This window comes from Leptosomus discolor, chromosome 15, assembly GCF_034619465.1.
Source record: "Leptosomus discolor isolate bLepDis1 chromosome 15, bLepDis1.hap2, whole genome shotgun sequence".
Taxonomy (NCBI): Eukaryota; Metazoa; Chordata; class Aves; order Leptosomiformes; family Leptosomidae; genus Leptosomus; species Leptosomus discolor.
The window spans coordinates 15,067,157-15,091,959 of NC_141405.1; the positions used below are offsets into that span (position 1 = coordinate 15,067,157).

General features: G+C 50.2%; 1 protein-coding gene across 1 annotated transcript in view; it reads left to right on the forward strand.

Annotated features, from left to right (window-relative positions):
- The first annotated feature begins 273 nt into the window (after window positions 1–273).
- Window positions 274–24,803, forward strand: part of HID1 (HID1 domain containing) — a 29,931-nt gene continuing 5,401 nt past the window's right edge. Inside the window, exons 1-15 of the mRNA XM_086473718.1 lie at window positions 274–339; window positions 8,523–8,672; window positions 11,064–11,234; window positions 13,992–14,105; window positions 16,967–17,073; window positions 17,560–17,676; window positions 18,310–18,532; window positions 18,928–18,984; window positions 19,081–19,221; window positions 19,632–19,722; window positions 20,380–20,531; window positions 21,835–21,913; window positions 22,572–22,736; window positions 23,899–24,126; window positions 24,621–24,754. Coding sequence (XP_086329844.1) covers window positions 274–339; window positions 8,523–8,672; window positions 11,064–11,234; window positions 13,992–14,105; window positions 16,967–17,073; window positions 17,560–17,676; window positions 18,310–18,532; window positions 18,928–18,984; window positions 19,081–19,221; window positions 19,632–19,722; window positions 20,380–20,531; window positions 21,835–21,913; window positions 22,572–22,736; window positions 23,899–24,126; window positions 24,621–24,754 — 1,995 coding nt within the window. The remainder of the gene's footprint in view (window positions 340–8,522; window positions 8,673–11,063; window positions 11,235–13,991; window positions 14,106–16,966; window positions 17,074–17,559; window positions 17,677–18,309; window positions 18,533–18,927; window positions 18,985–19,080; window positions 19,222–19,631; window positions 19,723–20,379; window positions 20,532–21,834; window positions 21,914–22,571; window positions 22,737–23,898; window positions 24,127–24,620; window positions 24,755–24,803) is intronic.

Here is a 24,803-nt window from a genome sequence, read left to right on the forward strand (position 1 = left end):
GGCGGCGGGGCGGGATGAAGGGCTGGCGGCGGGGCCGGCGGAGGAGGAGCCGCGGCCGTGGGCGGAGGAAGGGATGCGGGAGGAGGGGAGGGAAGGCCGGGACCTGCGAGGCCGGGTTTGACAGGAGGGAAGGAGGCAGGGAGAGCCGCCGGCGCGGGGAAGGGGGATGGCGGCAGCGGCGGCCCGAAGAGGGGAGGCGGAATCGGCGGCGTGAGGGACGGCCCGGGACGGCTGTGCCCGGCAGGCCGCAGCCCCGCCGAGCCGGGCCGCACCATGGGCAGCGCCGACTCCAAGCTCAACTTCAGAAAGGCGGTGATCCAGCTCACCACCAAGACCCAGGTGAGGGCCGCCATGTCGGGCGGTGGGTGAGGTGAGGAGGCGGCGGGGGTGGGGGGCGCGCCGCCATGTCGGGCCGTGGGTGAGGTGAGGGGGGGGCCGCCATGTCGGGAGCCGCCCTCCTGCCCTGAGGCGCGGCCTCCCCCGGGCTGTGAGGTGGCCGGGGACGCTCGCAGGTAGCCGGGGAGGGCTGACAGGTCCCTCTCCCCCGGCCCTGCCCGGAGACATCCCCGGTGCTGGGAGAAGGGGGCGGCCGGGCTGCTACCCCCCACAGCCCGGCCTTGGTGAGCATGGCCGGCGCGGGTGCCTTGTGCATGGGGACAGGGCTGCACGCTGCGGGGGGGCTCGGGGCGGAGGTGACCGCACCGCCGGGGGGGCTTCGGCCATGGCTGGCTGTGGTCCAGGCTCTGGCGGTGAGGCCTTGCCCTAAGGCTGGGGAGCTGATGGCGGGTCTGGGCAAGCTGGTCCCATCTGCCGTGACGCTGAGGGCTATGGAGGGGTACGGGTAACGCCATAAGGCCGTGCTCTGCCTCGGGGCAGGCGTCAGGTCTGGCCGGGCCTTGCTTCCATCACGCCTCTGACATCTTGCGTGGCTAAACAGCGTCCTGTGGTAGCAGACGGAGACTCTGCTGTCGTAAGGGATGCCCACAGCTCCTAACGTATTCAGCTGCAGGTTTACATCACCGCAAGGTTTGCCAGTGCCCCCTTTCCTGTATCTTCTTTTTCCCCTGAATAATTGGTAGAGAACCTTGCCCTGGTTTTGGGTAATAGCTGATTGAAAGGGCTGTTGGCCAACCATGCTGTTGGGACAGCTTTTTGCAGCAGAGGCAGCTTCCATCTGTGACCTGAGAAATAATGCTTTATTTCTGCAGGCTATAGAGGAGAAGGAATTAAGTGAAAGGAAGTCAGGGCTGTGTGTAGGGAGGGTGGCTGCCTAGAGCGCTAACAGGTGCTGCACATGTCCTGGGAGCTAGCTTGGCTCTTGTCTTAAGTTGTGCGCCCAGTAGCACTGACAGAAAATTAGTAGCCTGTCCTCCTGTCTAAGGAGGAGAGGATTTTGTTCTATGGAGAAATTGCATCTTGGGTTCTTCTGAGCTACAGTGGAGAATTGCTTTATGGTCCATCTTTGGCGATGAGGCAGTAACAGCTGCTAATAAACTCGGGGATGATGGCAGAAAGATATTTAACGATGAGGAATGAATTCGGAAGAAAAGGATATAGATGCAAAGAAGTCAAGGGTAATAGAAAAATCTGTAAAAACTCAAGAGATGAAAACTAGGACTGGGAAATGAATCACAGATAGGAAGGCTGGAAGAGCCTTTGAGAAACTGTTTATACTTTCTAAAGCTGTGTCACTTCTATCTGCATTGCTCAGGAATGGCTTTTGTGAACATGTTCTTAAAACCTGCAATTGTGAATGTTCCACAACATCCCTAGGCAAAAAGAGAAGTGGATGAATTAACGTTTTAAGGGATTCTTCCGAAGTCTTTTGTGGTTGCCTAATAGTTCAGAGTGCCTTCAGCTTTGGACTGTCCTTCATCCACTGGGAAACATGCTTATAAAGTGAGATTGGGGCAGGAAATTGAGCTTATAGGGATCTTCTCAGTCTGCTGTTCATGAAGAAAATCCTGTATGAGGCAATCCTTCATAATGCCAGCCAAGAAGAGAGTGCTCCCCTCCCCTGGTTTATCGACATCTGTAATGAAAGAAGGTTCACTGGGGCCCTGAATAAAGGAAGGAGAAAAAGCTTCATTCTTGGCTGGATTGATTTCACGTTCTTTGTGGTCTAGGTGAGACTAACTGCCATGTGGAAAAAGGGTGGGGTGTTGGCGCTCCCATATTTACATACCGTAGAAGGGCACTGGTGTTTGCTTGTGCAGGATGCGTGACTGGACTCTGCTGGAGCCTTCTGAGCTCGTACCAGCAGCAGCCTCCATGTAACCTCCTAGTCCATGAGACCCTGGATTCAAAACCAGGCCGCAGTAATGGATAGAGTCAAGTCCTTCAAAGCTATTAGCTCAAAATACGCTTTGCTTCCTCAGCAGTGTGTCTCCTTTTTTACAGCCTTCTCCTCTGACATTAGGTAGCTGGACAAACAGATTTTCATCAAATCATCGGTAACGTGAAACCGTGAGCTTAGTAATGCACTGTGCAGTGTTTCCTAAGGCTGTGATGGAAGGAAGTGGTTGAGCAGAAAGCACTGTTCACTCACTGGTGAAGGTTCAGAGTTGGCACTGAAGTTAATTTTTTCTTAAAAATAAGTTGTTATAATCTCCAGGCTTTCGTTAGTTAAAAAATTATGACTGTTCCTTTGTGAACAGTTAAAAAAAGAAATCAAATAAATCTGTAAGGAACATAACACTTGAAGGCTTGTAGCACATGTGGAGCCCGGAACTGGAAAGTTGAACCAAGTCTGAACACAAAGGAAATTGATTTTTTTAATTGCCAAAGAGAAACTCTGAAGGTGTAAGAGATTAAAAAGGAAAAATTACTTTAGAATGATTTCAGTGCTTAAAAAAGGGCAGTAGTACCAGAAGAAAGGAATTAGCTTATGCTACAGGTGTATATTTATAATCACACAAGGAGAAATGGGCTTTAGGATCTTTATGTGATATGTATATATTACATTACCCTGCACACCTTTAAATTGATAGGGCCCACCCTTTTAATAATAAAACAGGTGCTTTATAATAGGGAATGTGTGAGCCCTCCCAAACTGCCCATAAAGATGCTGCCTACTTAACAGGTGAAGGGAAATATAGATGGTGTGACAACTAGTCAGTGGCAGGGCAGGGAACTGAAGCTGGGAGACTTAGCTGCTGGGCAAACACACTTTCTTTTGTCAGCCAGTTGGCAATTAAATGGTTCCTGCAAGTGACCGACTGGAAGATAAGAAATTTTAATCTTGTGAACCAGCTTGTTAGATTTTAATGCTAGCTGTGCCTCTGCTTTTAAAGAGACAGGAAGGATCAAACACGAGGGACAAACTCCAGTCCTTTCTTTTTCCCTCATGTGGAAATGCAACAGTACAACAGGCTGTTAATTTGAGCCTGATAAAAGTACATCTTGCGCTTGGACAGAGCTCAGGTTCTGGTAGCCTGTTTCTGATAGTTTTCAGGCTTGACTCAAATGTCCGAGTGTCTCAGGTTGATCAAAAGCAAAGTTGTTGTCTGAAAAGCAAAGCTGTAACTAATGCCTCGCACAGCTGACTCTTGTCCTGGGCTTTCCCTGCCAGACTTCTACAAATCCCATTTTCCAGTTTCCTTTGCAACACTGTCTCTGCTGTGGGAGCAGAGAACTGGCGGCGGACTCGCATGCAGTCTCTCCTTGATTCTGCGCTGCTGACTGCAAAGATCCTATAGAAAAATTTACTATTGCTCTGAAGTCCATGTGGAGCCGCTGTCCTGGGCAGCAGGGATGAAATCTTGCTAGTTATTAATGTTTTGAATTAGCGTCCTCAGGCTTTCCTTTTGCCCAGTGGCTCGCAAACAGGTGGTACAAAGGTGCGTGAATTGCCTTGAACTACTCTGCTGGCCCTGCCGGGTTGCCTGATCACCTAGAGCTCAATCAAGTGCTGCATGAATGGCTCTCTGGTCATGACACACCACGGCTCTGCTTCATTTGGGTGGAAAGGAGCACGCTGCTGTTACAGATTACCTGAGCTCGTGAGGTACTGGCTAGAAACCCTGGTCAGGGATGAGGGACCTGCTCTGCTGTCGAGTTCCAGAAAAAGAAGGGTCCCTGCCCCAAACGCCTCTCTGCCTTGGCTGGTGGGATGCTCAGCTGGCATCTTGGCAAGAAGCAAAAAGAGAATACAGTGAGCGAGACTAGTGGCTGCTTGCCCCCTTGATTCTGTGCTGATGGTTTGCAGCAACCTCAAAATTGGTTTAAGGACAGCCCTCTGGTAGGGACCTGTTGGAGGAGTTGTTGGGAACGGGCGTTCGATGTGAAGGTGTAAGCGTGGAGAGCTCTTGGTTGGGAGGAGGGTGCAAAAGCTCACCCTGCCTGAGTTTGTGAGGGATTGTATCTGAGAGAGAAAGCGAAGGTGGTGGTAGCATCAGGCTGAGGACAGTAACGAACAAGGGGGAGGCTGTGCCTTGGGACCTTTTCCCAAGGTCAGCTCCACTCTGTTTTCCTGTTTCCTCTGACGTATCCTGTTTGCCTGGGGATGGCCTGTGCAGGGCTGCGATTCTCTGTTCGGTAACGGGCAAGAGGCTCGCAAACCGAGCGTCTTCCTTTCCTGACTCCTGCAGCGTGTGTGTGGTGTGCTTTAAAGAACCTGAAACCCAACATTTGTAACTATTGGGAAATAAAGACTGGAGGGGTCCAGTAGGACTGGTTCCACCTTTGTGTGGCCAGCATGCAGGTGGGAGGTCTTTACACTTTGCCTAGGTGAACTGAAGGCAAAAATCTCCCTCCTTGCCCACTCTGAGGTGTCACATCACCTTGGCTCTGCCCACGGTGTTCTCAGCAGCCACTCGGTGCTACAGTCATCTCATCCCTTTGGTGCGGAGAGCATGGTTCAGGCAGCAGCATCTCTCTTTGCCAGTTAGCTCTGTACCTTCAGCAGCCTCTGTTGTGGGGTGCGTGGGGGGTCAGGAACTTCCTTTGCTCTCCAGATGGGCCAGTTGTGTTTCCAGAATAGAGTTGGGCTACTGAGCCCTCAATTCTGCCGGCAACAAAGAAATTCTCATGGTGCTGCTGGCGCAGAGCTGGTGGTCTGTGCTGTGCTGGGGGAACATCAGGCTCTTTCTTATCTGTGCTGCAGCTCCCTCCCCAAACGAGGATGGATCTGTGCTGATCTGGAGGATCCGAAGTGGCTTCAGCTCACAGCATTGCTGCTGAGGATTCAGCTCCTCCTGAGCTCTTCTGGTTAGAGCACTGTTAAGGCTAGCTGCGGTGCTGTGGGATTTGTTACTGCGGCATGTACGGTACCGACACTTGTAACTAAATCTTGACATTTCTGAACGAAGGTGTCCGTGGCTGGTGAACAAGACTGTTCTAGGTCTCTGTAATTCCCTTCTCTATGAGCTAGATACAGGCTGTTGGGTGAGCTCAGCATGAGGAAATCACAGAATGTTAGGATATTTAGATCCCCAGAAATGGATTTTTAGATCCCCAGAGATGCTGTGTGCAGAAGACAATCAGCTTAAAAACATCCAGTAATGTTCTATCAGGGAGATGAATATTATGTGGATTGAGTAGCTTCATGATGCCAGACTGCTAATTAAAACAGGGGGGCTGCAGGGATGTGAGCGACTCGGTATTGAATCCGTGTCCCAGGATTGTACACGGGATACCATCTGTTGATGAGGAGCTGACTTGCTGCAGCTATTAAAAATGAAATAAATGGTGTTTTAGCATAATCTGCTGCCAAGATGGCAGCCGTGACATTAATGTGGCTGCAGCATCCAGCGTTGCAGCTTGGGTAATCGGTGCTATGCTTCTCTGCCTCCATGTAATCTTAGTCAGAGACCGCGTTCTCAATCAGTCTGAGCTGTTGTGTTCCCATCTGTAAAATAGCGGCTGTGTTCAACCTCTGAGGAGGCCTCAGGCTAGCGGGAGGTAAAGGGATCTGTGTCTGCTGGAGGGAAATGGTTTTCTGCTTCCCCTCTAGATGAGAGTGAAGCCATTATTTATGCATGATCTCCAATTAGCAGCAGTTGCTGCTCGCTGTTGTTGTTGGGAGTGGCTGTGGCAGGCAGCCAGTAGGTACATGTGGCAATTATACATGTGGTTGTGGTACATGGTTTGAAAGGGGATGTAGGATGTTTTGTGCGTTACATGGATTGGATTTCCAAATACTTGGCTCCTTTTTGAGCAGTGAAATTAGAGGTGAGATTTGCAAAATAGCTTTGCTTCCATTGCAGTATTTCATGCCCAGGTTACAAAGAGCACAGCTCCTTCACACGTTCAGGAAGGTGACAGTCAGGCTGTAAACACTTGGCTGTTCCTACAGATCCCCTCTGATGAGCTGTGTGCTTGAACCATTTGGAAAAAGTTGCTCTTCCCTTGGGAAGAGGTTTGGTGGGAGCTTGCTTTGGTGGCCAGGTGATAAAATGAAGAGGGTTTCAGCACTAAAGCAGAGTTTAAGATGCTTATACACGTGTGTGTTTTTTTTTCTGGTTTTGTTTTTAAAGACTGGAGAGTCACTCAGGCTGATTTATTGCACGGCTGGAAGGACCAGGACAAGCAGTAAGCAGCCTCTATGGCGCTGGAGCGTTAAGGCAGAGAGCTGCAGGGCAGTAACCAGCTATACCAGTTTGGGGGTGGCCCTGCCTGCCCCTCTCGCTTTTTGGCCTTTGAGTGGTAGTGACACATCACCTGCTCGCAGACTGTGGCTCTTAGTTCAGGAGGTGATAGCAAAGGGGGAAATGCAGCACTTCTCGGTGTCAGAGCTGTGAATGAGCTGTTCCCCCCCCTGGAGTCACATCTTAGTGGCATTTAGAAGGGGCATAAAGCTGGGCGAGTTTCCTCCCTGCAACAGCAGAGCTGGGAATGGGCAGGAATTGTTAAAAGTCAAACACATGTTCATATTTTTGCCCCTTTCCCATCTGACATGCTAGACCCACCCATGGTGCTGATTATTGCAGTTAGCGAGAGCCGCTGTTTGCTTCAGAGCCGGCGCCATCGCAGGCAGGAGGCTCCCCCTCGCCCCAAGCCGAGGGCTGGGGTTGCTCAGGTGCTTTGGCATGGCTGGGGAAACTCCTCTGGAAAAGCTTCCATTTTCCTCTTCTGACTGAAATAATGGATGCAGCTCTTACGCTGCTTGGCATAAATAGGCATGTATTTATCCCACCCCTGTGGCTGGACCCATGGGCTGGATGAGCACTCCCAGTCTTGTTTGGGTGATGCCTATCTCTTGCCAAGTATTAGCATTTAGATTGGAAGAGCTGTGCTCAGTTTTAGACTGGCTGAAAAGTCTTTCCTGATTATTCAGAGCTCCCAGGCTTTGGATGCCTGAGATGTGTAATGGAGATACCGTCTTGTTCAGCAAACCGTGCTGGCATTTTCACCTTTTGGGGAGGAGCAGGTCATCACTGTGCTTCTGCGGGGTTGGAGGCATTGCTGGCCCTGCGTGTCTGAGCCTCTGCTTCACCTTGAATGGCCAGCGCTGTCCACTGGCTCTACAGAACCATGAAGGGCGAAGCAAGGTCCGGTCTGCTTTGTTCAGCCGCGTATAACCTGACACCCCAGTTGTCATCGTTGTTGTTTTGATTTAAAAGTAAATGCCACGCTGTCAGGAAGAAGCTGGGGGAAATAACATTGGAACTCTGCAGCCAGCTGGGCAGAGCTGTCTTTCCAGCTGCAGTCTGGCAAACGGACCGTCCTTATGGCCAGCATCCCTGACAGTGGGGTTTCAGGGCGGGCTCGAGGAGAATGCTTATTCTCTCACTGTGAAAAGGGGACAACAGTGCTGGTAAAAGAGGAGGTTGTCTGCACCTGCAGAGCCAGAAAAGGTAATGGGAAGGTTTGTGTTCCCCGACATTTGTGGAGGGGTGGTTTTTTGGTGGTAGACCACAGGTCTGAAATGCATTGCTTTCTTTGGTATATCGGTCTCCTTCCGTCTTCCCCTCTGAATTGCACACTTAGTGCTTTTTAAGAACAAAGCATTGGCAGCGACCAGCTGCACTGAGTCCAGTTCCCTATAAATATTTGATTCAGAAAGAGCAATTCCGTTGCATCTGTAAGTGCTTTGAGGTGGGCCTGTCAGTTCCATGGGTCTGTTTGTGCCCTAATGTGAGATGTCCCTGATTGCTTCCTTGAGACTTTTGTTACGATAGAAGTAATTCCAGTGCACGCTCAGGACATCTTGGCTTGCTCTGAAGGTGACAGAGTGCCTGAGAGCCTGGGCCATGTGTGTTGGTAAAGATCACGCCCTAGGCTGCAGACAAGCAGGAGGTCTCGTGTGTTGTGATTCTGTGAAAGACTTGGGGAGTCACAGTCTGATGCAGTTGGTCACATAAATGTCTTACTGCTCACCCCCTTGCTGAGGGAATGCTCCGTTTGGGAGATTGAATTGGTCAAAGCCCTGGTAACAAAGGAGGTACAAAACCAGTGCCAGTATCTTTTATTGAACCTCTTCTGTGCCTGGTCCTATCATCCCCAAGCCAGGCGTAATTGCTGGTGTCTGGACTTGGTAGAATGGTAGTTCTGCCTCTGTAACCGTGTTTGTCTCTCCATAGCCCGTGGAGGCAACGGATGATGCCTTTTGGGACCAGTTCTGGGCAGACACAGCCACTTCAGTTCAGGATGTCTTTGCCCTTGTACCAGCTGCAGAGATCCGAGCAGTGAGAGAAGAATCGCCTTCAAACTTGGCAACTCTGTGTTACAAGGTAAGGTTGGTGCTGTCTTATTCCTTGGTGCTGCGCCAGTAGCCGGGGGGGTGTCCCTGGATCAATGGCCCTATGGCTCCCAAGGGGAAGACAGGTACCATATTGTTTTCTTACACCACGTGATGTGCTTGCTTGTCCCTGTCTCCTCTTGATGGTAACTCTCAGCCCTTCCTCGCTTGGTTTAGCACAGACCACAGCTGGCATTTGCTCACTTTGGAGTCTTTTTTCCTCTTGTCCTCTTCCTGTGTTTCACTCTGCCCTCTTGGGTCTTGCCCGCTGTATAAACTGCTTCCTGCTTAGGGGCCTTTGTACCAAGGCTGCATATTTGTGGCAAGGCTGGTGCATCCAATTCCTTGTCTGCCTCCAGTTGCTCCTCACCGTGCGTTAGTCTGGCTTCAAGCCAATAGATCCCAGAGGGATGTGGTGATTGTCACTGTATGAGTGCCTGGATGAAGTTCGAGGGAGATCTTAAGACTTTCCTTCCTTCTGCTGTGACATCAGAACATCCCTGATGTTGCTTCTGGTGTTGCCACCTCCTGGTGTGGAACATAAGGGACATTGACTCACGTTTCCTGCCCAGCCAGGTTTGGCAGATTGTCAAGCTGGTGAGCAACAGCCTGAGACTTATTCTGCCTGGGAAAGTGCAGGTGTTAATAATGCTCCTGATTTCAGCCATGCAACGAATAGCCTTGAATTTGTAGTATTGGAAACATTTGGAATGGCATTTTCCCAGTTTTGAATGGTTGTTGCAGTCCTGTTTTTCTTTCCTGCTCCACAAAATGTGAATGAGACCTACTGAATCATACTGAATCTGACTGGCAATCGTGCCTCAGACAGATGCCTGTAGTGGATACTTGAGAAAGAACACAAAAATGAGGAAAGATTGAATGGTTCTTCCCTAGTGCTGTCTCCTGGCTTCTGGTAATCAGCAGCTTGGGAATTGAGAAGGGCTGAGGAGATCTGTACTGACTACATAACCCCCTTTGACTCTGTGTCCTCTTTCCCCAAAATCAAAACTAAAATATGGGCTGTTCTCCCTGCTGGAAATGGATGTGCTGGGAGACCTGTTGACTGCAGGGCTGTTTATTCAGGAGCCCCAGATCTTGGGATATCAGGGTTAGAGGAGCCTGCAGACTCCTGCAATGCTTTTGCCAGGCTTGAGGCTTGACCTGTGCCAGATGCAGTGTGCCAGTGGGCTTAGCAATGCTGCCTGTTCATGGAGAGCACGACAGCATGGCTGAAATGTCATCTGCAGTCATGGCTAGAGACTCAGACTGTACAGAGTCATAAATGTGCCTGAAAAAATAGTTAAGCTCCGTCACAGAGTAGCGTGTGGACAGACTGAGACTACACAAACAGCATTTAAATACCCATTAAGGCAGTGACGCAGGCTAGCAGAGTCAGTGACCCAGACAGTCTGCTATGAAAATAAGCAGGGACACGTGACCTCATGAATTAAAAAGCAGCAAGGTGAATCCTTGGTAAATGTTTTGGCTTTCATTCCCCCTCTGTTTCCCCTTAGGATCAGGGAGTAAGAGCAAGTGGGTGCAACTGCTGGGGGAAGGAGCTGCCCTTTCCTTTCTGTGGGTAAAACCTCCTGCCTCTGCCTCCTGGGGCTGTGGTTGCTGCCTGGCAGGACCCACATCCTATGCTGAAAAACCCAGTGACTGTCTCCATTGGCAGTTTCGGCAGCGACTGGATGGATTGCAGAGACTCAGCCCAGAAGCTCTTTCCAGAGCAGCAATCCTAGTCGCAGGGTCAGTGGGGGGAAACCCGGCCTGCCACCCTCCTCTGCAGCAGGACCTTGATGGGCTCTGCTGGAGGCCGTATCCACACCCTTAATAGTCACAGGCAGCAGCTTAGCTCCCACCTCCTGAGTCGGGAGAGGTCCCTGCTGTAATCACAACGGCACATACCGATCTGTCAGACTGTGTGTGTGTCTGTGCAGTCTTCCCCTGCCAGCGCCTCGCACCGTGTAGCACAGCGCTGCTGCCTTGGTTCTGCCCGCCTCTCGCGTGCTTGGTGCGGCTGATTAATCTGAGCTGCTCTTTGCAGCGTGTGGTGTCATGGAGCAGTGCTGGAAGGAGCCTCCTGGTGCTGCGGCTGTCTGCCTCACATGGCATGACACGTGTGCTGCATGGCTTAGCTTTGGCACGTGAGATCTTTTGCAGTGGGACGGTAGAAATTCAAGAAGGTCTGTTGAAGATCATTAACCCTGTTTCTCCAGTGTTTCAAACAGCAACGGCAACCTGTACCGTTGAACTCTGAGAAAATGGGCTACAGAACTGCTTATAACTCCATGTGAGCTTGTCACCAACAGGACAGACCTGCCCAACTCTTGCTAACTTGTGTGCTGGCTAATGCTACCTGCCTTGGTTGTGTTTCCTTCAGGCTGTCGAGAAGCTGGTGCAGGGAGCAGAGAGCGGCTGCCACACGGAGAAGGAGAGGCAAATCGTCTTGAACTGCTGCCGGCTTCTCACCCGTATCCTGCCTTACATCTTTGAGGATCCAGACTGGAGAGGCTTCTTCTGGTCAACTGTCCCTGGGGCTGGCCGAGGAGGGGTCTGTTACTTGGCACTTACTCTTCTTTCTGGAGGGTGAAGGGGAGGTTGCAGCAGGGAGACCCTGTATACTTTTGGGGGCAACTTTATTTTGGTCAGAAATTAGGTGGCACCTTCTAAGTTCTTTTCCTTCCTTTGATTCTTGCTGCTCTTCCTCTCACCCTCAGCTGTTTTGTTTATCACAGGTTGCTGCGTCAGCCAAATTATTTCACTTGGGTGTGTAGGTGTAGGAGAGCACTGGTATGTGAGGGAAAGCTTCTCCGGTAGGTGTGAATCAAAATGAACATGAGAGTGGTACTAAAGGCTGTATGACTTTCTTAAACCGAAATGACCCAATTCCATTAACTAAAGTCGATTTAAGATTCAAGTCAAACTGAAATAGGGTGTCATTTCCACTGGTTTTACAATGTCCCATTTAAAGCAAATAATGTCGGAGAAGCTCTCAGCATTGTGGCTCAATACCCTGCTTATGAGCTGAGTGATACCGTTTTAACCAGGGGCCTAGCCTAATAGGTGAAGACCACAAATGAGCAAGGGCGGTTAAAGAATTAGGGTTAAAGAATGAGGTATGTTTCTGGCTCCGTCAGTAGTGTGTGTAACCTCAGGGGAGTCTCTGAACCTCCCTACATTTCTCTGTCTGGAGAGCAGGAACAATAGTACTCTTCTGTGTCTCTCAGAGGAGCAGGGTGAAAGTGCTTTAGGATCTCACTAGAGATAGTGTTGAAAACACAGCTGAGTTGGGCCAGGAATACTTATTTGCCTGCTTGCTCCTTTAGCAGCTGCTGTTCTGTGCGTAAAGAGCACTCTTCTATGAGTTTCTGAATCTGCAGGTCAGCCTGGCTGGGCTGAAGAGTGTGGTTTCCCCTGAATGTTAAGTGTCCTGCAGTGTTTTGGGGGAAGGCTATAAAGGATCAGCAGTGGTTGGTACAGTACAAACCTTGCGCCTTGCGCTGTCTCTGCCTGTCACCTCTAATCTGTTTTGCCTGAGGCACTTCAAGGGGAAGTTCTGGGTGGTGGAAAGAGAAGTCTTTGCTAGTCCTGCTGTGTTACGTGATGTGTGTGATTGGGAGGGTGGTGGTTGTCCATCCTTTCATCCCTGCAGGGGCCGAGGAGTTCTGGAGAGGCTTAACAATGGAGGAGCTTGTTTTGGGAAGGAACACGCAGAGTGCCTGGTGCTCTGATCCAGCCAGGCTGCTGTTACAACTGCTTTTCCACCTTGTTCAGCACCTGGAAGAGAGAGTTTCTCAGCCTTAGAGTGGTGGAGTCACCCCAAGGCGATCCAGCCCAGTGCACGTGTACTGGGTTGAGGAGCCCTCCCGCTGCGTTGTGCCCCCTGAATGTCAGTGGAGCTGTCATGGTTCAGTGTGCTCCATCATTTAACCACGTGCAGAAGCAGCTGTAAGGGTGGCTGAGCTGCCTGGCAGGGGGATGACAGATAAAGCCCTGAGATGTCAGGGAAGCTGGGGCCACGTCTAAGCCAGGGGCAATGGCTTTGCCGTCTGAAGGCTGGTATCTCCCAGGAAACTGAAGGGGAAGAAAATGGTGTGCTTGGACCATTAGTAAATACCTCTGCAATTGTCCTTTGCCTGCTTCATGAGGTAGTGATGGATGGCAGAGCTCCTGGAGCATGGGTGCCTTCCTCCTGTAAGGGAGTCTGTATTGTGTACAGGTCTATTTGTTTGTTGTGTGGCACCCATTTTGCATGTGGTGGTACCCAGAGCCTGCAGGGACTTTTTCTGGCAGCCAAGGCGATGTTAGCAAAGATCATTCTTGGAAAAGAAATCCCCTTGTACCCTGGTACTTGTCATCTCATCTCTGAACTAGGAGCTCAAGTAAAAGCATCTTTGCTGTGCTGGCTCTCTCCATCCGTTGGCTGTGGGCCTTACATCCGGGGTCTGTTTGACGGTAGTCGTCCTGCTGTCACCGAGACAGGCGTCACAGCCACACAGGTTATTATCTCCGTTAGCTGCCTGCTGTGATTTAAGAGCCATGTGTCCTACGCAGGCTGACAGAGGCCTGGCTCAGATAGATAAGCTCCTGCCATTCCTGTTCCCTGCCTTTCCCTCCAGCACCAGTGTGGTCGGGAAGGCCTCCCATCCAGGATGCTCTTTGACAGGCAGGATCTGGCAAGGTTTCCCGTGGCAACGGCTGCAGAGGAGTAGCCGTGCGTGATTAGAGTGATTGCTTTGAATGCTGGAAATGGCAAAATCCCCTCTGCTGTCAGGCTTGCTTTGCCATGGCAGGCTGAGGCGGCCCCGTGCATGGTGCATGCAGCCTCTCCCGGTTCTGTCACCTTCAGTTCTGGGCAGCCCATGCAGGACTTTGAGAGGTTTTACACCTTATCGCTGGCTTCTTCCTGTTGCTGTCTCTGTGCACCATCCAAATCGCCCTCCTTCATGACTGTAAAACCCTCTTCTCTGTAAACAGTTCCCTTTCCTTTTGTCTTGAATAAGTCAAGCATCTCTATTTGGAAAGGTCCAGTGCTACTCTTCTGTTTCCCCAACATCTCTAGGCCTTTGTCTGCTCAGTTTGGTGTCATTAAAGACCTTGTTCCTGTTTAGTCATCACCTTCCAGGGGTTCATTTCTTTCCTGTACTGGCTGGGTTGTGTGCGTTTCTCCCTCTCGGTCCTTTGTAACTTCTTGCCTCCCTGTGTCTTCTTGGGGAATGTACCTTCTCTTGCTGTGTTATACTAGTGTTATTGTGGCCTCTTTGCTAACCCTGGGCTGACAGCACTCTTCCATGTTTTTTGTTTTTAGGGAGAGGAAGAAGATGAAAATGCCCGGCCACTGGCTGAGTCGTTGCTCCTTGCTGTCGCAGATCTGCTCTTCTGTCCCGATTTCACTGTGCAGAGCCACCGGAGGAGCACAGTGGTAAGTTGAATCATGAGATTATCTGCATAGAGGTAGATTAGCTGCATGGTGGGGGTACCCTGAAAAAGCCCAGCAGCTTCCTGCAAACCTACAAGAAGGAAAATACAGAGTTGCTGAGCTTGAACCCATGGTGACTAATAATGATCAGCATTTTGGGTTCACTGTGTGGTGTTTGTGCCTTCTAAAACAGATGTTCTGAGACAACTGGATGAGTCTTAAATGGAGTGGCTGGCACCTACCCCTGCACTACAGCTTGCCCCTCAGGAAAAGGTGGTTGTGTTGCCAGTGGAGCAGAGACCTTTAGTACCTTGTTCCTTCCACTGGCAATTTGGTGCCGTCCGGGGCAGGAAGCAGCTGTTTGCCTGATCGCAGATGCTGTGATCTGAATGAGTAGATGGTCTCTGTTGGGTTCTTCCACCTTCTCTCCCTCTTTTTATCATTGCAGCAAAGACAAATGTGTTCTGATTGTTATGGTGGCCGTCTTTACTTCAGAGGAGTTTCCTCAAGCAGGGATCTCCTACCAGATGTGCAAAGGACAGATTCTGGTGCATCTCCCTCCCTTCTTCTGTCTTTCTCTCTCCCCACCAGTGACTCTGTGGTGTATTTTGTAGGTCTGGTCTATAAACAAACATGGGCAGCCCTCCTTTTTGGTATAACTATGAAGTAAATTAAAAATTAACATGCTGAACCACTGTGTATTTGATGGCTGCAAAATTCCCTGACAAACCTGAGTACTAAATTGCTTGCTTGAGGTTTCTGGGTAGTAGAAACAGAGTTGAAATCTGTCACCAATCTGTCATTCTGGGGATGAAGGGGCAAGGCTGGATCAGAGCTACCCATGTGCAAAGAGTAAGTGGGAGTGAGGCTGAAACAAATGGATTTGCTGTCACTTGGGATGGATTGCACAAGTCGGGGTGGCTTTTTCCTGGGAGAGCCCTGCCCCCACTGCACCCATGGTTTTTCCCTTGGCAGAGGCCAGGCTGGTTTTCCAGGGCTCTGGGCAACTTGAATTAGACAATGAGACCGTGGATGCTTTATGTTCCTTGCTGTTAGCTGCCTCCCGGCTGCCTGCAGCCTCTCTAGTCTTTGCCTAGCTGTCTTCCCTCTCTGAATCCGGTCTGACCTGCTCTCCTGGGTCTGACTGCAGATTAAGAGCAGAGAGATGGGTACAACCACCTCATGCTCATGGCAGAACAGCATATGGCCCCAGAGATACAGATCGTGGTGGATAGTTGCTGAAGCAGAACTGAGTAAAGAGGAAGAGCAAGAACTGGGAGGGAATGGGCAAAGGAGACCCCTGACTGGCCCGTACTCCTTTGCTGTTTGCCCTCCTATTGAAGTCAGCCCTGGAGTTCTGGCTGGAAACTGCAGCTCCCTCTGTCTTGCACAGGGCCTGCATCTCTCTGTTTTGTCACTTACTTGCAAAGGCTGAGCTCTTTGAAGACATCAGCACCTGTTTTTTTAGGCCTGGGGAACGGCTATGACGACGGCTGGTAACAGGCTGTCTCCTCCTAGCGTTCCTGCTTAGTCACACACGGTAGGAGCAGGCTTGTGGATGTACTTGCATTTCTTTCCATGAAGCCTGTGCCTGGCAGGAGATGTTCAAGATTTTGATGTGGAGGGAGGTCTTGGGCACTCCAGTCTCAGCATGAGTTGTTCTGAGGAGCTTGGTGAGAAACCTGACAGCAGGTGAGCTCCAGCTTATCGGTAAGAAGTGAGCAGCAAGGCAGGACAAGCCCAGACCGTGGAGGAAGCTGCGGTTGCTTCCGTGCTGGCAGTAGCTGCTGTCAACGTGCTGGTTTTGTGGGAGTCGTGGTTGGGGTGTTGAGTGCATCTTGGTTGCCCTCAAGCCCTGCTGTCCTGAGATCAGTGCTTTTGTGGAAGGGAGGTTATGCAATGGGAATTCAGAGCAATTAGAAACAGTCCTCTGATCTGCTTTCCCCAAGTGCAGGGAGGAATAAAGACAGGCAGCAGAATTTGCTTAATTAAACTCCAGAAAAGAGACAACCAAAGTGTGCCAAGTGCACGTGGTGCGAACATATTCATCTTCGCCCTTGCTCCTGGTCATTCCTGGAGGGTCGAAGGGTGGTTTTCAATGGCTGCTCGTCTCTGCAAAGCTTCTTCACTCCTGAGCTGGCTGACCATGACAAAGAATAAGGGCAAACTGCCACGGTTCATCTCCTCAGGTTGCAAAACAAGAGTTTTTGAGTCACCCCAGCAGCTGTTAAGGGACTGGGAGGGTCCTCACTAGGAGAAATAAGATATATGCAATCACCTTCTTGCTTTACCCTCTGAAAAGCAAGTCACAGCCATATCCAATTTTATTATAAATGAGGGTTAATTTGCTGCATCTCCTGCCTTTGGGTGCAGCCGTTGCAAGTCACCGTTACGTGGGTGAACTCAACATGACGTGTCCTGAGATAAGGTTGAGATATTGAGTGGGAATGAACCCCTGTGTGGTGCTCTTGATCTGCAAAGGAAAAGCCCTGACCTGGGCTGTGTTTTGTGAGAAAGGAGGAAAGGAGAGGAGATGGTGATGCATCCAGTAACGAGAACAGAATGTATTTTGGGCCCTTTGGTGTTGGTTGACCCTTCCCAGTAGAGACAGCTAGCATTGCACCTTAGCGTGCTAGAGGAAGGGCCTCATTCTGCATGGTGCTCAGTGCCTGTTGAAGTTGAGAAGCCCTCTGTCCAGGATGCTCCCTGGGTGGGGCTGGTAAGTACAGTCTGAGTGTTCGGATGCTTTTCTGCTTGTTTCTTTGCGATTGCTAAAGAGAGCGGCTGAACGGCCTTGGATACCACAAGCCCTGTCAACTCTTGCTCTTGCCTTCTGTGGTCCAACCTCTTACCTCTCCCCACAGGACACAGCAGAAGATATCCACTCCATCGACAGCTGTGAGTACATCTGGGAGGCAGGAGTAGGCTTTGCTCATTCTCCACAGCCTAACTACATCCATGACTTGAATAGGTAAGAGGGGCTGCAAAGGCAGAATGGAAAGAAGCTGGGCTCAGGAGAGGGGGATCTGGGGGAGATGAGCTCTCCTTGCCTCCTCGGGGATCTGTGATTCCCAAGGGGCTTTCTGCTTGCTCCTTTCTGAGCTAACAGGACTGGCAACACAGGAGAAAAAAAAAAAAAAAAGCTGACCTTTTGAATAGCTTTTTGTAGTATGATATGGGAGTCAGAGTGTCTGCAACAGGAACTGGCAAAACATTGCTGCTCTCAAAATGCCTAGGAGCTCTGTACTGTATTTCTTTTTCATAAGGCAGCAATTCTGCTGAGCTTTGTGCCAGTGACAGCAGTATAGCTCATGAAATGAGATGGGCTTAGCTCTCTGTGGGGAGGACTGTCTAGATGGGACTGAGCTTTCCTTATGTGTTGTTGTGGAAGAGATTGTGCCTCCTGTGCCCAGTCTCTGCTGCTGAATGGCCTTGGCTGCTTCTTCCCTTCTTTCAGGACAGAGCTGCTTAAGCTGCTGCTGACCTGTTTCTCTGAGGCCATGTATCTGCCTCCCTCCTCGGACAGCAGCAATGCCAACCCCTGGGTGCAGTTCTTCTGCTCTACAGAGAACAGGTGAGGGTGAAGAGTGAGGTACTGGGTGCCAGGGGAAGAAATACCTTCAAATCTTTTCCATGGAATGTGTTGGTAATGGGGCACCATAGAACTTGCTACCCCCAGCATCTAGGGACTGTGGGAAACGGCAGATCCTGTTCCCTGCTGTAGACCCCGTTCCCTCGTGGCGGTGTGGCGTGGCACTGCAGTGGGTCGTTTGTGGTGTTGGTGGCGAATGATTGCTGCCCTCTAGTGACATTGTCTCCTCTAGGACTTTCAGCTGCTCAGGTGACAGTTGCTCAGCTAGGGGAGCGCAGTCCTGGCTGAAGGCAGACAGTTTTGTCTTTCTGGAGTCTGGAGAGCTCTGAGGTCCTGTCCCCTTTTTCGCATTGCTGCACAGGATCCCTCTGGGAGGCCACACAGCCTTTTTCACCTCCCCTTACCTCTCAGCTGTAGTCCAGGAGACCAGCCGGGAGCTGGGTTGTCAGTTCCTGTCTGTGGGCTGCCCAGTCATGGGCCACTGTCCTAGGTTAGAGAAGATGATTGTGTTTTGTCACGACCCCTAACTCTTGGGGAGAGAGATGCCTGTCCTTCCCCAAGGCAGCACCTTTTGCTTCCTGCTGCTGTCTTCTGAGAATGTTTTCTCCTCCCCAGACATGCGCTCCCGCTCTTCACCTCGCTCCTGAATGTTGTCTGTGCCTACGACCCGGTGGGTTATGGGATTCCTTACAATCACCTGCTTTTCTCTGACTACCGTGAGCCCCTGGTAGAGGAGGCAGCCCAGGTGCTGATTGTCACTTTGGACTATGACAGCTCCACCAATTCAAGTCCCACCGTGGATGGCACCACCACTGGCACGGCCATGGATGATGTGGATGTGAGTGACACTGGGATCTGTATTTGCTGCTCTTCTCAACTCCCTGTGGTCCTCTTACACCAGCTTGCATTGAATGTTGACCTGTAGGGCCCAGCACCACTCCTTTCCTTGCAGCCTGCTATCTCTGGTCCAGTCCTGTCCTGTAGGTCACTAAACAGCTGTATGTGACCAAACCACTAGGTTTTGGTCACTGACTTGAATCACGAGCATGTGAGTGAAAAGCCCCTGACTTTACTGTTCCCTGAGGTGCTCTGCCTCCTAGCAGTTCAAACTGGATCATTTAGAGAGAAAAGCTGAAATAAGAGGCATTAGACTCCAGAGCCAGTGGTTACACTTTGACTTCCTGAGTCAACCTTGTTGCCAGTAAGCATTTCGCTCATTTTCTTTGAACGCAGCCTCCTGGACCAGACAATCTGTTTGTGAATTACCTCTCAAGAATACACCGAGAGGAGGTAACGTGCTCCTGTCCCAAAGTATTTCCTATCTGACTTCATGCTGATTGCATTAGCCCTGGGCCCACCACAGTCTCTTTCCTGCTCTGTCGGCAGGATTTCCAGTTCATCCTGAAAGGAGTGGCCCGTTTGTTATCAAACCCGCTGGTCCAGACCTACCTGCCAAACTCTGCCAAGAAGATCCAATTCCATCAGGAACTCCTTGTCCTCTTCTGGAAACTCTGTGACTTCAACAAGGTGTGGATCTGATTCTTGCTGAGCTTTGCCCCACCTTGTCTGTTGCCCAGAGCCTGGTGTGGCTCTGGCTGGATTGAGCCCTGTTGAAGGGTTGTGGGCACGTAGTTAGCAGTGACTCTGGTACCCTGGTCAACAGCACTACTCCCTGCGGCCTGGGCTGGGGGGTCTGGCTGTAGGGACAGCTTGTGAGAGGGGCTGCAGCTCCTGAGGGTCGGTGCTTGAGGCAAATGCTGGAGCAGGTATTATGATAACTCTACAAATAACACTGGAGTTGAAGAGCTGGTGCATACACCAGGCTTTCTAACATTCTTGAGAGACTGATTAGCTTGAGGTTACCTGTCCTGAGTGCTGCGGATGGTGCAGAAAACTGAATATGCTGCGATGGTCTAAAATTCTCCCCTTTTTTCCAGAAATTCCTCTTCTTTGTGCTGAAGAGCAGTGATGTTCTGGACATTCTTGTCCCAATCTTGTATTTTCTCAATGATGCCAGAGCAGACCAATGTAAGTTGGTTATTTTCAGTATTTGGGATGATCTGTGCTTGACAGTTGAGCTAGAATGTTTTTAAGATGCTTCCTCCCTACCACTTAGACGTGGTAGCATCTCACGTGCGTGTTCCTGGCCTTCTGCTAGCATGGAGTAGAGTGGTTGTTAGCTGGGTTTTGTTGTTTGTAACAGACGAGAAGCAGGACATGGTCTATACCACAACACAGGGAAGGGAGATCCTTAGCATGTGTTAACTGATTTTGAGTCCTTATGTCAAAGACTATGTCCCTGATCCCATGAGGAGGGAGAAATGAGCGATCTGCTCTTGCCTTGGGTGTAAATGAGGCATAACTCCATCACTGGGTAGTGGAAAGAAGTCAGATCTTTCCTACTGCACTGGTGGGTTTACATCAGGAACATAATGAAGAAAAGCACCATCTGTCCAAGACTTAACGTCGTACTGGCCCCATAGATGTGCTTGGGAAGGACACTGGTACTGCCCTGCGTGGGATGTCCCTTATTGGGATGGTCTGGTCTGTGCAGTTTTTCTTCCTGTCCCATACTGTTTCTCCTTGCCCCTCACTGCTCCTCTGTCTTCAGAAGTCCGCTGGCCTCACTGTGGTGTTTTGTTTTGTGTTTTCTGGTTTTGGGGTTTTTTTTTCCTCCCCCTGCAGCGCGAGTGGGCTTGATGCACATCGGGGTCTTTATCCTCCTGCTTCTCAGTGGGGAGCGTAACTTTGGGGTTCGACTGAACAAGCCGTATTCCGTACGAGTGCCTATGGACATCCCTGTCTTCACAGGGACACACGCAGATCTGCTCATTATAGTGAGTATAGCTCCAGCAGTTCTTTTCTGGCCCTCCTAACTCCTGTTTCATACCTCCACAAATAATTGTCCTCCTTCCTCCTTCAATATACTTGCCCCTCCTAGTTTGCCAGCCTGCTGAGTAGCTGGAAAGTGTGTGAGGTGTATCCAAGCACTGGTGGGATCTTTGCACGCTGTTAACTTGAGGTGCTGTGTCCAGCAGGGTGCCTATGCATGAGATGCAAATCCATCTGCATGGGCTGATCCCAAAGAACAGGATCCTGGATGGTGCTGGACTGGTGTCTAAAGGACTCTGGGACTGGCATGGGTGGGGTGGGTGCATGTCTCTACCACACTTGACAGCAGGTGGGGAAGGCAGGAGATCTGACTGCATTGCTGGCCACGTCCCAGGTAACCAGAGTTGTGTGGAGCACATCTGTCAGAAAGGGAACACCAGTGCTACCAAGCTCAACCCTGCGGCTTTGGGTGGCCGCAAGATTTCGTTCATCTTTTGGTCTGTAGTGCTGAGGGCCACGATACTGCATGTGAACAGCTGTGTGTTTTGGAGGCCCGGCCTCAGGTGGTACCCTCTGTCATGTTAGTGCTTGTTTACCAGAGAAGAATCTCTAAGCAGCTTCTGGTAAACGTCCAAAAGGAGATTTGCAGTAGGAGGAGCCAGAAGAAATATGCCCACCAGAACTGTTCTTGATGCAATGTGTTTTGCTATTACAGTCCATTCATTTTAGATCATCTCTGTATTTTCGTTGTGCTGCAGGTCTCCTCTACAGGCATGCCAGCTAGAGGTGGGAAGGCCAACACTGGGAATGCTAGAACTGGTTGCGAGGCAGTTGAATCTTTCCATGTCTGAGAGTATAGTTAAGAAAAGTAGGACAAACATTTGAGTTAGAAGTTTGCACTAAAATCAGATGTGAAATGATTAGTTCTGTGGCATTTCAGGCAGCTATTGTTGGGGTTCAGAGTCAAAATCCATTGGAGGTGAAGATGTTTCTTACTTCCTGGTGGTTTATTTTTGTCTTGGGCTGCCTGTGCGTTTTGGAACAGTTCACAGTCAGTTTCTGTTTGCGGTGTTGTAGAGCTCTAATCAGGGCCCTAAAGGATTCCTTGTAAATGAAAGCTTGTACTCCTGGAGGGCAAGTCTGCAGAGAGAGCAGCCTTCCCCACCTGTCTAATTGTGGAGTGTGCAGGGCCCTGCCTAGGAAGGAATGGTGTCAGGAAGTGATTAGTGTGGGGGTGGCACTGGTTTTGGTTGAGAGGATGCTTTCAGTAAGGTACTACCTTGCTCAAGAACTCCTTCCTTACCATAGGTCTTTCACAAGATCATAACCAGTGGGCATCAGCGGCTGCAGCCTCTCTTCGACTGCCTGCTCACCATCGTTGTGAACGGTAAGCACCGTGTGAGACCACAACCCACGCAGGGGACAGCTCTGGCTGCTCTCCCTCCCCTCTCCCTGTGCTCCTACTCGTGCCCCCTAACATTGACCAGTGTCAGAAACTGGTCCTTCCTCGTCCGTGCTGGAGCTGCCAGCTGCAGACCAGACCTGCCTGCAGGGTTGTTGCCTGGGCTCAGTCGGATGGGGCAGAGGGTGGGAGAGCAGAGTCCCTGGAGCCCCTCTGGAGTGGCAGAAGGGCATTTGCCAGAAGGCCTGGTGGGGGTGGTTGGCAGTGCTGTCCCTTTCCAGCAGGGAGTGCCACCTCCCCATGGTGGCACTGGCTTCCCTTGGGCTTAGTGAGCGTCCAGGGTGGCTCTGGCTTTGTCAGCTTTTCAGGAGGTGCACCAGAGATGATGTTACTAGTGTAAAACTACACAAGACACTCTAAAGGAGAAACACCTGCTTTTGCTAGGCAATATCTCTGTTTCACTTCTTGTATATTTGGAAATGTTTCTGTGGGACCCTGTTGGGCTCAGCTTTTCCGTGAGGGTTTCCCAGAAGTGCAGGGTGGGAAGGTGGGAAGAGCAACATTTTTACCTGTGTATTTGTGTGAATAAATACACTTTGGTTCTTTCTCCAGTTTTTATTTTTCATTTGTTTGCCTTCCCCAGTGTCTCCGTACCTGAAGTCTCTCTCCATGGTGGCTGCTAACAAGTTACTGCATCTGCTGGAGGCTTTTTCCACCACCTGGTTCCTGTTCTCCTCTGTCCAGAACCATCATCTTGTTTTCTTCTTGTTGGAAGTTTTCAACAACATTATTCAGTACCAGTTTGATGGTAAGAGACTGACTTCTGTATTTAGTGGGTTTGCACTACTTTAGTCCAAGAGAACATGAGACGGAAGTTCAGAGGAAGTCCAAACAGATGAGAGAGGGGGGAAAAGTGTAGAAACCAGCTACATGGAGACTAGGACTGAGAAGTTGGGTTAGTAGGTAATCAGTGTTGGGTCCTGACCCAGACAGATTGGGTTAGAGCAAAAGGAGATGGCAGCTAATTATCAGCGTAACCTCAGTGTCCTGCAAACCAGAAGATGAGGTGGGCAGAGGGGAAGAAGAAGGGAAAGTGAGTGTGTAACGCTTAAGTTGGGACTGGCTGGATGCTGCTGTGAAACAGCTCATGTTGCTCAGCAGCGTAGGTGGGGGGACAAAATAACTTCCATCTCCTTAAATGTTTAAAAGTGCCTCGGTTCTGCTCTGGCAGATCACTGGAGCTGAAGACCAAACAGCCTCATCCAAGCAAAGTTCTGGCACTTGCTGCCTTTCCAGGAAGTGCCTTATGCTTTCCCTCTTAAAAGCATGACAGTCTTTTACCTTAAGGAAATAAAAGAGTGAGGTCCCTTAACCTGGTCAAAATTCAATGTTTTGCTTTAACACTGCAAAGGAAGAGTGGCCATTCTGCTTCCCTAATGGAAATCTTGCAAGTCGTGGTTGCCAGATCCTAAAACAGCCTTTGTGGCTGTGATTTGTGTTTTATTTTAGGGGATGGTTTCATTCTGTTCTCTGCCACCTTGCGGACAGTAAGATTTCTGGCCTTTTGGCTTTGCTATTTCAAGCCTGTTTCTCCTCAAATGGAATGCCCCTGGTTCGTTGTGTGAATTCTTTTGAAGACGGAGAAATGTTGAATCTTTACTACCAACCTTCTCTTCCAAAATAGGTGCTAATATGTGGTTTAAACTGTCCCTTTTCTTCCCGCTTGTTTGAGTGTCAGTTTCTAAGCCACTTCTTGTCAGCCTTCCAGCGTAGGAACGATTTAACTGAATTTCCTGTACCGCTTTGTAATGGATCAGGGGATCTCGAGCTCTGCTCTTCCTTTCTTCCTTGTGCCATTGCCTTTATGGGTGGAAGCTTGGTTCTCTGACCTTGTGGGTACCCCATGAGCTGTGCTGTATTGGCAGAGCTCTTTGAGCCTTCTCTACTCAATTTCTTGCTGTGATTCCCAGGGAACTCAAATTTGGTCTACGCCGTTATCCGCAAGCGGAATGTGTTTCACCAGCTGGCTAACTTACCCACGGACTCACAGTCCATCCAGAAAGGTCTGCAGCGCAAGAAGAAAACTCCCGAGCCTATTTCTCGCACCAACTCCCAGGACGGAGTCTCCATGGAAGGATCGCGTCCTGCTGCCCCTGCTGAACCAGGGACGCTGAAGACAAGTTTGGTGGCTACTCCAGGTCAGCTGTAGTTTACCTTTGTAACAGAAGAGAGGTTTGTTTTCCCTGTGAGATACGGTGCGGACTCACCCTTTCACTGGGCGTGGGAGAGATTAGGAGTTTACATCTGAGAATGACTTACTGCCTTTCAGTCTGAGTTTCAGACTGGTTTGCCTGAGCTGATCACAAACGAGTCAAAGTAAACTGCCTTGAGCTTCCCTCCTCTCAGACTTAGTGTCTGTGGGGCCGCTAATCTTGACCTTTTGCCTCAGTTTAACTGTATCCGTGTGAACCGATGTTCCTTTTCACATCGGTGGGCATTTTCCTAGAGACAAACGAATTCCTTTGAGGTGGTGAAATCAAGTCTAGATCTTGCTTTTCCTGTTGAAAGGAGAGCATTTCAGATGTCAGCAGATGCATAGCGTATCTGTGCGTGGTAAGGCAGAGAAGAACCCCCTGCTTTTAAGTATATTTAATTCACTTCTGTTTCTGAGCTTTTTCTCTTTTGAATGCAGGAATTGACAAGCTCACAGAGAAATCACAGGTATCAGAGGATGGGACCATGCGTTCGCTGGAGCCCGAGACTTCACAGCCTCCACCAGAGGGTAACCTGCCCTCCGCTGCGAGCGATGGGGAGCCCTGGAGCGGGGTAAGGTCAGACACTGGTGTGTAGGGAAGCTCTAGGGTGTGAAATAAAC